The sequence below is a fragment of the Natrix helvetica genome (genome assembly GCF_964273705.1).
Source record: "Natrix helvetica genome assembly, chromosome: 6".
NCBI classification, from domain to species: domain Eukaryota; kingdom Metazoa; phylum Chordata; class Lepidosauria; order Squamata; family Natricidae; genus Natrix; species Natrix helvetica.
Genome location: NC_138553.1, coordinates 1217190 through 1231767, shown reverse-complemented (window position 1 = coordinate 1231767; position 14578 = coordinate 1217190). Strand labels below are relative to the sequence as shown.

Below are 14578 nucleotides of genomic sequence, written 5' to 3'. Positions count from 1 at the left end.
TCAGATGGTAATCCATCAGGACCTGGCATTTTATTATTTTTTGCCTTTTTATTGCCTCTGTCAACTTTAACAAAGTTATGTCTTTGTTCAACATATATTTTATGTTTTCAGAGATTGTGGGTAGTTCGGCATTTTGGAAACATCACTGTGCTTTCTCTTCTATATTGCATTCGTCATCCTTGTATAAATTCTTGTACAACTCATAGGTTATCATTTTTTCCCTTCATTTTGATGTATTATATTTCCCTCTTTGTTTTATAATTTGCTAATCCACCTTCTTTCTTTCTGTTTTTTCAGCCTATAGGCTAGCCATTTCCCTGGCTTGTTTGCATTTTCAAAGAAATTTTGTTTGCTTCTTTTTATTTGTTGCGCTAATTCCTCCTTGATAATATTCAGTTTATATTTAATTAAATTCGCTTGTTGTTTCAATTTATGTCTTTGGAGTTCTTTCTGTAATTCTTCCTCTATTCTGCTAATTTCCTCCTCTAGGCTTTTTTGCCATTGTCTCTCTCTTTTGTTTTCTTTTGCCATATAGGCAATTGCAGTGCCTCTCGTGTAGGCTTTTGCCATGTCCCATACATTTTGAATGCTTGTGTCTTCTTTCTTATTATCCTGGAAGAAGAGCCGTATTTGCTCTTCCACCTTCAAAACAAATTCTTTATGTTTTAAGATTGATCTTTTTAAGGTCTTCCTCCTTACTTTCTTTTGTCCCTTCCATCTAATTTTCACTGGATTATGGTCTGCCCAGAGATTCTTGTTAATTGTAATTTCTTCTACATCTGAGTTTAATTCTGTTGACATCCAGGCCATATCGATTCTCGACCACAATTGATGTCTACCTGAGAAGTACGTGCATTGGGTTTTTTTTTTTCCATTTTCCTTTCTCTCCAACTATCCTGGATGCCCAACTCTTCTGCCATTTTGAAAAAAAGGTAGTAGGTAGTATTCTTCTGATCTCTTTTTTGTTTTATCACTTCTATAATCCAAATTTCTATCCACTATTGCATTAAATCTCCCAGAATACAAATACTCTCATTTTCTATCTCCCCAATAATATTATGCAACTTTTCATAAAATTGTTTTTGCCCCTCATTTGGGGCATAGATTCCCTCAAGCACAATCCACTTTTTGTTTAATGTAACTGATAATATTAATATTCTACCTTCATCAGCTCTGTAGATTTGTTTTACTGGAATGTTATCTTTAATGTATACAACTACCCCTCCCCCCTTTTCTGTTGTGATAATGATGCAAACGTGAAAAAAAGGTATCTGTATTTTGGGAACAGGGGCAGTTAAGAGAAGCAATGTGTTGGGTTATGTGATCCTCATACGCTGAACCTATGCATAGAGCATGGAGGGTCATCCTTGGCTTCAGAGTGGACAGTAGTGACAGGCTGTCTCTCTGGCCTTTTCTCAATGAAACAGTGAGAATTTCACATCTAGCCAAATCTTTCTCTGGCTTCTTAGAGAGGCCAAAACATTATATTGTATGGAGTCAGAAAGATCAGAATGTATACTGTCAATCAATCAATCAATCAATCAATCAATCAATGAAACAAACAAGATTTGCCTTCCAGGAGTCAAATTGTGTGCCCTTATTGTGTTCCACATCTAGTGACCCAAACAAACTTCTTCCAGGTTGTCAATCAAGACAGAATTTATTTGACCTCTTGGCCCATCAGGAGGAGCAAAATCAGATCCAAGCTACAGAAAGCATCCATGAAGCGGAGGGACGCAGAGCAGAGATTTTGGGAAGGCTCCCTTGCTTCTCCAGGTGCTTCACCAGGCACTTCTGTTCCCCACACACAGAGCAGGAGAAGGAGACGTTGCATCAGACGTTGCATCAGAATCTGCACTTGCAGAGGTATGCACGTGTGGACGCACAGTTCTCGTCATTCCAGTTCTTGTAACCTAGGCAGAGAAAGGAGATGTTTTGCAGGCTTAGACCTCAGAGTCCCAGGGGAGCATTTCCATGGCTCCTCCCTCCTTTGCAGGGGTACCTGAAGGTATTACAGGTGAAGAACCTAACTGGCTGAAATGGGCTTCTGCATTCAGTGGAGTGTTGTAACCAAGATAGCCAAGAAATCAGGATCAACAGCTTGAAATAGATCTATACTAGTCTCTCTTTATTCTTTGTCGATAAATATAAACATAATGCAAATCAGGATATGGCAAGTAGGCTTTGCCTGTCAAGCTCTGCTCAGCCACAAGAGGGCAGCAAAGGACCTGAGATTTTGGTCCATCTCTTTGGCCTGTCAAAACTGGATGGAGCAGCATTGATTTCACTGTCATATGATTGTTATATGGACCCTTTTTTCCTCCCATGTGCTAAGGGCATCCCTGGATGATGGGTGTGGGAACAAGTATAGTGGCTTGCAAAGAGGCCCCCAATTAAAGATTCAACCTAGAAATAAGGAGGAATTTCCTGACAGTGAGAACAATCAACCCATGGAACAAAAGTTGCCTTCAGAAGTTTTGGGACCTTCATCATTGGAGGCTTTCAAGAATAGATTGGACTGCCATCTGTCAGACATGGTCTAGGGTCTCCTTTTGGGCAGGGGTGGGTGGGAGGTTGGACTAGAGGATCTCCTTAGGATTTTCATTCAAGGAATATTTCCCAAGTTCTCTCTGAGTTCATTAAAATCAGATCTTTTAAAATCTAAGACTCTGGTAGCCTTATGTTCCATTGCTTGTGTTTGCGTCATGTTTTCTTCATATTTTAAGGCAATGGAGACTGGCAACTGGGTAGATGGGGGTTGCTTTTAAACCACCTGTTGTCTCTTTGAGGTCTTCCTCAAAAGGGAGGAGAAATAACTGGTTGAGAAGAAGGCTCCTGACATGGGAAGAAGAAGGGAAGTTTGGAGAGAAGGACTGGAAGGAGTGGGCTCCATTTCAATTTAGGAAATGGGTGGGGCTGGCCTCAACTATGTGTTCCTGTGCCAGAGAGGTCATAAATCGCCATTAAGACCCTTATGTGGGAGTAGCCACAATGTGCCACCCTTGTTTCCAAAAACATCTACTGGTGAAAGGTTGGATCAAGTCCACTGGCATCCAGTATAAACCACTGTGATTTAAAAAAAAACAATGAAAGAAATTTTGATGCAAAGATCTGCCTTTGTCCTGGACTCCTTACATCAAGAATTAATAAATATATTGTGTGGTTTGTGATGTTGTTGGCTTTGCACCATGCAACAAGGGCTGGGTGAGACTCAAAGTTCTAAGCGATCTCTACTTCCATGAAGTTGGGGGGGGGTGGATTTTAGTTCGGGGGCGGGGGTTCTTTAAATCCCCCATGCTTTCTCCATAGTTCATAGTTTTACAGTTGTGATTGTGGTTGATTTTTAATTAACCTAGGCAGGTGCTAATTTTTTCCTTGCCAAAGAGTAAATGTTCAAAGAAGGGTTCTCACTCTCGGAAGGCATCCTCGGCTCCCTTCCCTCCACCTTGGCTTACCTGATGACTTCCAAAGTTCAACACAATATTCATTGTTCCCGCTGTTGCTGGGCTCTCCTTGTTGCCACGCCAGGTAGCTGTTTCTGGATCTGTCTGTCCACTGCCAATTGCGTTGCTATAATGACAGGGAAGCCACGTTAATCAACTGAGGAAGGGACTCTGGTCCTTCCGGACCCAGGTGGAGACAGGAAGGGTTGGCAAGGATCAGACCAACTCTATTTCTCTCTGTGTGTCTCTCTTTCTCCTCTCCCATTCCCACTCCCTCCCTCTCCCCCTCTCCCTCTCTCCCCCTCCCTCTCTCCCTCTGTCCCCATCTCCCTCTCTTCCTCTCTCCCCTTTTCCCTCTCCCTTTCTCTCCATCTCCCCCTCCCCCCTTCTCCCTCTCCCTTTCTCCTTCTCTCCATCTCCCTCTCTTCCTCTTCTCCCTCTCCCTTTCCCCTCTGTCCCTCTCTCTCGTTCTCCCTTCTCTCCCCTCCCCTCCCTCTCTCTTTCTCTATCTATTTGATCTTAGTTGATCTGGAACAACTAAGCAGGGTTAACCTTGATGAAGTCTTGGACAGGTGATGATCCATGAAAAAGCTTCTCAGAAGTAATTAATACATCAACATTAATGAGTCTTTTGGTGGGAGACCAACAGCAAAACACTTAGAAAATAAATTGATGACGACGACAACAATGAGACAAAAACATTTGAAGGACGCTTGCAGGAACTGGGTACGGCTAGTCTAGTGAAAAGAAGGACTAGGAAGGACATGATAGCAGCATTCCAGTATTTGAGGGGCTGCCACAAAGAGGAGGGGGTCAATTTATTTTCCAAAGCACCCGAAGGCAGGAGAAGAAGCAATGGATGGAGTTTAATCAAAGAGAGAAGCAACCTGCAACTAAGGAGATATTTCCTAACAGTGAGGCCAATCAACCAGTGGAACAGCAATTGTGGGGGGCCATCGCTGGAGTTTTTAAAAGAAGAGACTGAACAGCCATTTGTCTGATATGGTAAAGGGTCTCCTGCTTGAGCAAGGGGCTGGACTAGAAGATCTCCAAGGTCCCTTCCATCTCTATTCTACTCTGCTTCCTCTTGGATGAAGAGGAAAAAACCCTCCTTAAAAACAGTACAAATGAATTGACAAACATTCGTAACAGAAATGAACCTACTTTCTGTGGGTCATTCAGTCCAATCCAGACATTTCCACCACTTTTGAGATAGTCGGAGACGTATTCGGCCAAGTCAGTTGACTCTTCACGGCTATGGATGGAGGCCAGGTGGCAGCCTGGCTTGTGTTTCCTGCAGAACGTCTGACAAGGGAGACAGGCACTTGTTAAGGAGACAAGCAAATGTGTGTGTCTGTGTGTGTGTGTGTGTGTTAGTTTGTGAAAGTGAGAAAAGAGTCAGGGAATCCGATTGCGTGGTGCTAGCCCCTCTCTTGACTGCACTGACTCCCCTCAGATGCCCTTTCTAGATTCTGCAGCTCCTGAACAATTCCAGATTCAGGAGATAAACTCTCACATTCTCATCCCTTCAGAGTCAAGGAGACGCTGGAGACGCCACCAGAGTTGCCAGTGAAACATCAGGAAACCTGTTGTCCAGATCATGCTCAGCACTGCCCAACAGATACCAGTCAGGGAAGCCCACACCAGTATAGTGTCCAGAGCATACTTGCATTTCAGACTGCCCTAATGGTTTTCTTTTCTTTTCACGCACACAGCCTAGTGGCCCTCCCCTTCAGCCCAACCAGAGGGGACCTGGGTGTTACTCAAGGCTCTGCCTAGACTTCTCCTCTGCCTGGGCTAGTACAGTATGTTCACAGATACACAGCACTTCTCACCTCGGCATCGTTCCAGTTCCTGTGGTCATCGAAGACCTTGTAGCAAAAGCCATTATTGGGGAGCCAATCACGGGGACAACAACAGCCTTTGGCTCCTGTGTGGGAAGAGAGGAAGCTCAGTGAGAAGGTGGCCAAGAGAAAAAGTAGTGGTGGTGGTGGTGGAGGAGGAGGAAGAGGAGGAGGAGGAGGAGGAGGAGGAGGAGGAGGAGGAGGAGGAGGAGGAAGAGGAGGAGGAGGAGACATAGCTGGGTCCGCAGAACATTCTAAACCTGCTGAGTTGTAAACATCTTTGAGGACAATACATTGAAATTGATTTGCAGCTACATTTGCAAAATGTCCAAAGCTTGTTTAGGGTTAGCCTTGGTTAATTTTCTGGAAACTGCATGTCTTGTGTGAATCAATTCACTTGAGTTGGTCCCAAGTCTTGGAGCAGAGAGAGAGCAGGTGGGGTCTAAATTGCAAAATTAGCCAAACAGGTGTGAGAAAATAACTCCACCTTTATTCCTACATCTATGCTCTTTGATCCCATACCTGGCCTATGCTCCTGTTAGAGATGTCTTATAAGGCAATATATTATAGTGCTTGCTTTAAACTTGCAAACTAATGAAATATTTGTAACTCATATTGTGTAGAACTTATAGCATGCAGTATCATCAGTTTTGAGATATTTTTGAACACGAAGCATATGGGACATTAAGAAATAAGAAACTAAAAGCTGCAGATGGTAGGAGATTTCAGATGAGCGCATTGATCATGTGCCAACTACGCTGGGAAAGGAGGAACTAAAAGTAACAAGTGTCTGAGAGCTTCCAATGTACACGGGTGTATGTGGAGACTGACTGTCAGTAAGACAGAACAAGGAAGGAAGTTGTGAAATGCGTGCAGAAAAGTATAAAAAGAATGCCTTGGGGAGAGTTCAGGGCCACTGGCTGTAGCTCATCCTTGCTGGATTCAGCTATGTCAGTGGAGCTTATTGCAATAAATTGTTAATCTAAGTTGCGCTACGTTTGCTATTCATGTTCAAAATTGCTCATGAAACAATAAACCTCTGATCTTGAAGTAAGATTTACTGTCTCTGGTTGCTTGTGGTTCCCCTTTGGTTTTTTATCGGGATATTTTTACCACGCAGGGATAAAAAAAAAAGAAACTTCAGGGAGAGGATGCTGGAAGGAGTCACACCAGGAAGGGGTTCAGAGGCTAGAAAAATGGCCTCTCCGGACACGAGAGACCCTGTTCAAACTCACCATTTGGGGAGAAAGCCAAGACCAGCAAGCCGAGGGTGAGGAAGATGAATCGCCCCATGGTCTTCCTTCCTTCCCTGCAGAGAGGATGGGGGGAGGAAAGGAGGGGAGATGGGTGGGAAGTCCAGATTATGACCAAGCGGGGGACTCCCACACTTCGGCTTGCACTGTTTCGCTGGACCCCATTTCTCCCTCCATGGTCATCCAGCAGCCTTGGTGGGTCAGAGTGGACCCTGCATTGCTGGAAAGGCTCCCCTGTGCATCTCTTTCGCTTCCCCAGAGACCCCCTGCTCCCTGCCTCCTGCAGACCCCCTGCTGTTACCTGGACGTTGCCTGCAGCCCCCTGCAAGGGGTCCCTTCAGGTGGAGAGAGACAGACACAGGAGGAATCTGCTGCAGGGGCCTCTCAGATGCCCACAGGTGGGAAAGCTGCACTCACCTGTCCTTTTTTCTTCACAGGTAGAAAGTCTGCTCAGTGGCAACTCCAGGCTCTCCTCCAGCAAAGGGAATGGAGGCCTTTATAGGCAAGACAAGGGGTTGGGCCTTTTAGGGGGGTCAAAAGGGAAGGGAAATTGCTTTTCTTCAGAAGGGATTTCCCCCCCCCCCCCAGGGAGTAGCTTGTTTGCACTAAAGATGTAGGAACAGATAAAAGCAACAAAATTGACTTCCTGGCAATGAACTGGGCTTTCAGATTTATTTATTTTATCTAAAGCTTTTATATAGCTGCCCACCTTGTGTTGAAGGCTAGTCCAGTGAAGAGAAGGACCAGGGGAGACATGATAGCAGCCTTCCAATATTTGAGGGGCTGCCACGAGAGGAGTGGGGGGGGCAAGCTATTTTCCAAAGCACCAGAGAAGGAATAATGGATGGAAACTAGGGTCTCCTGCTTGGGTGTGGGGGTTGGACTAGATGACCTACAAGGTCCCTTCCAACTCATCTGTTAATCTGCAATCTGAATTCTCAGTCAAAAGTGGGAAAAAGCATCAAACCTACATCTTTTGACACAATCAACATTAACAACCAGGCACCAAAGCAAACTTCCTCATGCAACCCCTCCTTAAACCCTCTCGCCTACTCTGTCCTAGCCTATCGCTTGGGCAAAAAACAGGCCTTAAGTGCTTTTCTGGTGGATAGGAGCCGTGGCGGCACAGGGGTGAGAATGTAGTACTGCAGCTACTTCTGCTGACTGCTGGCTGCCAGCACTTTGGCAGTTTGATTGCTCAGCCACTGCTCAAGGTTGACTCATCCTTACGTACTTCGGAGGTCAGTAAAATGAGGACCCGGATTGTTGGGGGCAATAGGATGACTTTGTAAACTGCTTGGAGAGGCGTAGTGTCCTGTCAGCCTCTGCCCCCTCCAGTAGCCGGATCTTAATATAAACGGTCTCATGTGGTCTGCTGGCCTCACTCTTGGTGCTCCTTCATCAGCATTTAGGCATCTTTCAATGTTTTATCTCTTGAGGTCCAGGTGAGATTTGGCCAATGGTCCCCATCACCTGCTCCCTCCAAGTTGTGATCAGAGTCTCTGTGTAACCATGTTCCAGGAAAGATGTTCAGCTCCCACTGCAGCTGCATGGGGTCCATCTGGTGCACCAATTGGACAGGGGACAGCTGTGAGGAACTCCAGAGCCAACAGGGGGAGGCTCATCCATGGCAGGGGACTGCTGCTAATGTCCCCCAAAGCCTGGTCACGATGCCACTGCCTGGTGGCAAACACCAGATCTGCGACACCCTGTGCAAGTAGGGTGATGAATACCTTAGGGCAGGTCCATGGTTGTCCACTAAGACTCCAAGATCCCTCTCACAGGTCCTGCTATTAAGCCTGGTTTCACCCAGTCAATAGGTGTACTTTTGGTTTTTCTTGCCTGAGTGTAGGATTTTGCATTGTTGGATGGGGCCCAGGGTTCAAGTCTGTCAAGGTTCATCTGGATCTTGAACCTATCTTCTAGGCTGTCGGCTATTCCAGCCATCTTAGTATTATCAGCAAATTTGGTAAGTTCCCCTTCTATTTCCTCATCTAAGTCATTTATGAAGATATTGAAGAGTCCTGGGCATAAGGCAGAACCTTGTGGTACCCCACTGCTTACTTCCCTATATGTAGACTTAGACCCACAAAGGACTACTCATTGAGAAGTTTGTTTGTCAGCCAGTTGTGAATCCATCTGGTGGTGATGCTATCTATCCCACTTTTTTCTAACTTACCAAGAAGTAGGTTGTGGTCTACTTTGTCGAATACCTTGCCGAAGTCTAAGTATATTATGTCCACAGTATTTCACTAGTCTACTGATTTAGTTGCTAGTTCCTTCAGCCCAACTCTCACAACATTACTAGTTTTATATATGTGGCCAACATAAGTTCCTCTTTTCCCACGCTCTTAGCCCACCACATTGTAGCTGACCTACTTGCAAAGGCACAATTTCCACATACTCTACTCTTCTCTTCTTCTCATCTTTGCTGTCTCCCACAAATTCTCCCACATGACACAACAAAAATAATTGAGTTGCAGCTGCACTACCCCGAACTTTGGTTCCAGAGAAGGAAGGTTGGCGTTCAGCCGAACCATAAGTCTGGTGACCTTCATTGCCAGCCTGGAGACAGGGCCAGGATGGGCTCCTCCACCATTGTAGTGTAGGAGCAGGAGGGTTGTCTCCATCTTGTCTCCAAAGCACTCAGATGACAACCGCATCAGCCCCAAGGAGAGCTGTCCTAGGGGCACTCAAAGGACATCTATTCAGCCCCATGGTTTTAGAGCCTGGGGGCTGGCGAGTGCACTCTCTTAGGAGCAATGTACTAGCAATTGGTTTGGAAAAGGTGACCACTAAACAAAAGACAAAGAAGCATCTCATTTTTTGTGTGCAAATCTGAAACTGGCCAATGGGTGCATTCACTCTCCGCATTCATTTTGCATAAATTAACTTTGTCTTTTATGTCTATAGTTTAGATTGTGGCATGAAGACTGTAAGTTTCTTAGCACATTGCTCAATTTATTGCCGATTCTGAAAACCAGACTTTTACTGACAGACATTTGTTTGCAAATAAAGATGAAATAAAGGTAAATGGGAAGCATTGGCACCGTTTAAATTCAGAACATTCCCTTGGATTAAGAAATGAAATAAGGAAAGAGGAAGGCGTAAAAAGCCAGAAGGAATTCCCCACAAAGAGGAAAGTTTGCCCCAGTGAGCTTTTTTCTGAACCATGGTGACCTTTATCTAGAACTGATGGATATGCAAACAAAGAAAAACATTTATCACAGACTTCCAGTAAGATTAAAGCACAATAAATAAGTAAAATCAATAATACTTAAAACTGTATGAAAGCAATAAAGTCTTCTCACATCATGAGACAGTTACATAAATCCTTAGTCAGTCCACACCTAGAATCCTGCATCCAGTTTTGGTCACCACAATACAAAAAAGATGTTGAGATTTTGGGGGTGGGAAAGCAAAGAAGAGCAGCTAAGATGATTAAGGGGCTGGAGATGAAAACAGATGAAGAAATTGGTTATGGCTAGTCTAATGAAAGAGAAGGAACAGGGGTGACAGGACAGCAGCCTTCCAGTATTTGAGGGGCTGCCACAAAGAAGAGGGAGGTTAACTTATTTCCCAAAGCACCAGAAGGCAAGAAACAAAGGATGGAAACTAATCAAGGAGAGAAGCAACTTAGAACGGAGGAGAAACTTCCTGACAGTGAGGACAATTCACCAGTGGAACAGAAGTTGCCTCCTGAAATTGTGGGTTCTCCATCACTGGAGGTTGTTAAGAAGAGTCTGGACAATCATTTGACTAAAATGGCACCAGAACTTAATGCCGGGGCCCCACTTTTTCAGATTTGGCCCCCACCCCATGTCCCCCACCTCATCTCCCTGGACCAGTCATCCCCATGATGTTACTGCCTGCCCCTTCTCTCCCCACAACACCCAACTGACTCGTTGCGACAGGTTCTGCCCAGATCCCTCCCTGCTGTGTCTTTATTGCTCTGTTGTTGTCTTCCGTAGCACAAGAAGGCTCTGGGGATATTTTCCCCAAAGTTTGCAGGGCAATGTTAAATTTCCCGGAATATGAGTTTACAAGGACACTCCGCAATCAAACATCTTGTTGACCTCTGTCTCAAGTCCTTCGCTCTCCTAATTGTGCTTTATTGCCAACTTGGAATAATTACTTTCTCCTTCGGTCTCCAAATGTCATCATTTGCATCTTGTGTTTTTCCCACTTGTCTTTTTCCTGCTGCGGCTTCCTGCACCCATGTTGCAGCTAAAAAAATCATGCAAGATATTACAAGAAATGTAATCATTTCTTTTCTGTCTGGGTTGAAGTGTAGCCTGCTGAGCCACTCCAATGCTTACCCATTCCCTGAACATGCTTGAATTGTGATGTTTGTCAACGTTTTTATGGTTTGGAATGAGATCCCAACTAGCACGAATGAATGGACTTGCTTAATCTCTATTCGGTCACCATCTATGTGATCTTGAGGAAGCCAGTGATCAAAGCATAAAAGACATTGGTGACACGTGAGACTCGAAAAATAGAAAACATGGATTCTAAATAACATTCCACAAATTTATGGGTCTCTACCCAGCTACAGCTGCTGGAAACGAAGTCATAGTTGAGGAGAAATAATTTGTAGTCCCAACAAGCAAGGATAAGGCGCTGCCTCTGCGGTGTCATCTACATAGCAGTTCTGTATTTTAGGATCTGTTGGGTGTGTGGGGTAAACAATTTGATAGGACTCTCAATTGTTGCTGGAGTGCCCAAGTTTCATTTTTTTCTTTTGAGAGCACAGTTACGAGATCTGCCGTTGCCTTGGCTGAGAGTGTCATGTGAACATAATGAAAGAGTCAAGTCCACACCACCGTAAGAGGGAGGAAGCCCAACTAGGCTGAATCCAGACCCAACTGGTACCTCTGGACTCCACGTTTCTTCCTGTTCTAAAGTTTTTAGCTTGCCTTTCATTCAAGGGGAAAAACATGCTGCATTGTCCCTGGGCATTTTAGAACAAATCCTAGGGTTCTTCAGCAGCTGAACCTTCCAGATGTTCTGCTGATCTTGCACTCTGCCGAAATACCTAAATATCATTTTTATAATATGCTTTGCGGTGAAGGAGAGAAGGAGCAGGTGAGGGTTACCCCAACCATAACCCTAACCAGCCTGAATTGCATCCATTCTACAAGCAGACCCCCATGCTGAGAGTCAGGGTGGTCCCAGCCGACAACTCTGACACGTTTCGGCCAGGGTACCACAACTGCAACCACAGCATGCCCACGGCCTTCTGTGCAAGCTAGGTGGTCTAACTGAGGGGCCTCTTTGCAAGCCAATACGCTGGTTCCCACACCCATCATCCAGGGATGTCCCTAGTATACATGGTAAAAATATGGGGGGGGGGGAAAGGTAGCAGCCCTATTGCCCCAATCAGAGTTCAGTGTTTGCATGCAAAAAAGATGGCCCAAAAGCTCAGGTCCTTTGCTTGCCCTCCTGTGGCCAAGCTGAGCTGACCAATGACTGACTTGGTGGTTAGGTATGAGTTGCCTGGGAATGACCTCTGCAACCAGAACTGGGTGTTGTGGCGAGACGGATCCCATGTCCCTTCCTGCTGCACATAAGAGCACCTGTTAGGGGTGTTTGTAAGTCTGTGTTTAAAAATCTATTTTGCCCAGAGAAGTTTGCTGAATGTATTTGGCCTCTTTCCATTCCGATTCCCAGCAATTGTTGGACAGCAGCCGTCCCAGTTGGCAGAAGGGTTCAAGCACGGAATTTAAATGTACTCATCTGTGTACTTTTTTCTGCACCTGATCTGAGAATCTGTAGAGCAGAGAAAAGGCGGCAACAGCAGCAGCAATGAAGGTTGAGCCGACCGCTGGTGAGGAGGCAGCCTTGGCCCTCTTGGTGGGCTGCACCAGAACCTGGCCATTTAGCACAAGAGACAGAGGGAGACAACGTGTTTGTTTCCTTGCGGTGGGTTTCGTTGTGGTCGTTGTGACTCCTGCCTTGCTTTGGATCAACACCGTTCCTTGAATTTGGATCATGGCTTGTGAACGCTGGACTTTTCTTGCCTTGTGACCCCTCTTGTGTAGTGGATTTAACTTTGCCTGGTGGGTTTATCTTGTTTGGGAAACCTGGAAATGCCTTGTGGACTCACTGGCCATTGCTCTGCGGACTAGCATTGGTCTGCTTTTGGCTGGACTTAATGGGGACACGTGGGGGGGGGGGGCACAAGGGCCAGCAGAGCGTGCTCCATCCACAGTTAGGACTCATGTTAATGTCCCCCAAATACAGGTCAAGATGCCACTATCTGGAGGTCAGTCTGCCACTAATCACCTGGCTAATAAGTGTCTCCCTTTGCCAAATAGTTATTTGGTATTTTAATTTGATCTATTTCCCCCTCTTTTAAAATGGTGAGATAAGGGTTTTTCAAACCCTTACAGCCTGGGATGTAGGAAAACGTCTTATCCTGTGGCTGCATGGGTTGATTGACAGCTTCCAGCATTTCTAAACTGAAAAGAGGAGGGGGTATTTGGACAATGTCTCCCGATAAGAGTTAGTTTGGTTAGCCTTAATTAGCATCTGGTCTCTCCCTTCGTGAACTCCAACCTTTTTTCCTTATTAGCATGCTAAAGTGTACTGTAGGCCCCTTCGGTCGTCACACTTCATTTTAAGGAGGTGTGGTATTATGGGATGCAAATATGTAACAGGTTTGACTTCAGGTAACTGATTTCCTATGCAAAGGGGAGGTCACCTTTCTCCTGTCCAGTCCCTTTTTCTCCTGCATTTTCTTTTGTGCCTTAATTGTAAAAGGAATCGGAATACAGAACAGCAGAGATGGAAGGGACTTCGGAGGTCTTCTAGTCCAACCCCCGGCTAATAATAATAATAATAATAATAATAATAATAATAATAATAATAATAATAATAATAATAATAATAATAATAATAATAATAATAATCTTTAATTTATAGACTGCACCCTTTCCTAAACAGGACTCGGGGCGGTGTACAGTCATATTAAAACAGTGCAAATACAAAAATATAGGTAGATATACATAAATAGGATGTAAATAAATAGGCTCAGGCAGGAAAGTCTAGGTAGGTAGATATATAGGTAGATATACATAAATAGGATGTAAATAAATAGGCTCAGGCAGGAAAGTCTACACCATTTCAGACAAATGGTTGTCCTACCTCTTCTTAAGGGAATGTAAGATGGGTCTCAAAGCTCTCCCTTTTCATAGGGAGACCCCACTTTATAAAGCACTCTAGCAAATTGCTTTTAAAAGATCTTCCAGCTCAGTTGCTTTTTGGAAAAGGTAAACGGAGGAAGAGCCTAAAGCCAGTTTTGGCCATCCAACTCCCTCTGCCAAGGCTCCATTCAATTCCATCTTTTGCTCTTCCAGCGCAAATTCATTTTCAACCCAACTCTGGGGCATAAACGGTTCTTTAGAATACACGGAGACCTAGCAAATTTAAGATAACAGCAAACTTTCCTGGTAACAATGCATATCTATTTGCTTTTACACACACACACGCACACACAAACACACACACACACACAAACACGCATGCGCGCAAAATGCACGACCCCCCATTTTTACATGGTTTTTTTGCCCTCCCCATGCTCCAGGGGCTTTATAGGAGCCTGGGGAGGGCGAAAAGAGCCTTCCCCGACCCCACGGAGGCCCTCCGGAGGCTTCAGGGACTGTCCAGAGGCTTCTCTGAAGCCTTCGGAGTGCTTAAAACCACCCTCCGAGCAAACCGGAAGTGACTTCCGGTTTGCTCGGAGGGTGGTTTTAAGCGTTCCGAAGTCTTCAGGGACGGTCCCTGAAGCCTCCGGGGGGGCGGGGAGGCTCTTTTCGCCCTCCCCAGGCTCCTATAAAGCCTCTGGAGCATGGGGAAGGGGAAAAATAACTTTTAAAAAGGTGAACTCAGCTGGCCAGCGCGTGCATGTGCGCTGGACAGCTGACAGAGCAGCACTTCGCTTGCCCTGACAAATGGCTCCGCGTGCCACTTGTGGCACGCGTGCCATAGGTTCGCCATCACAGACCTAGACCATTTCAGACAAATTACAGCTGAA

At 45.2% G+C, this 14578-nt stretch overlaps 1 protein-coding gene across 2 annotated transcripts; it reads right to left on the bottom strand.

Moving 5' to 3' along the window:
- Positions 1-226: 226 nt before the first annotated feature.
- Positions 227-7050, bottom strand: LOC309394516 (C-type lectin lectoxin-Thr1-like). Of its 2 annotated transcripts, none has more exons than XM_081957765.1 (6): positions 6958-7050; positions 6523-6596; positions 5279-5370; positions 4608-4748; positions 3456-3570; positions 227-1913 (listed from the first exon to the last, which is right to left on the bottom strand). In XM_081957765.1, exons 2-6 carry the CDS (start codon positions 6578-6580, stop codon positions 1846-1848), a joined length of 474 nt encoding a protein of 157 aa, XP_081813891.1. In that variant the 5' UTR covers positions 6581-6596; positions 6958-7050; the 3' UTR covers positions 227-1845. The 2 variants fall into 2 exon arrangements, with proteins under 2 accessions (XP_081813891.1, XP_081813890.1); XM_081957764.1 differs by having other exon boundaries at positions 5279-5373; positions 6958-7047.
- Between the last annotated feature and the right edge of the window lie 7528 nt (positions 7051-14578).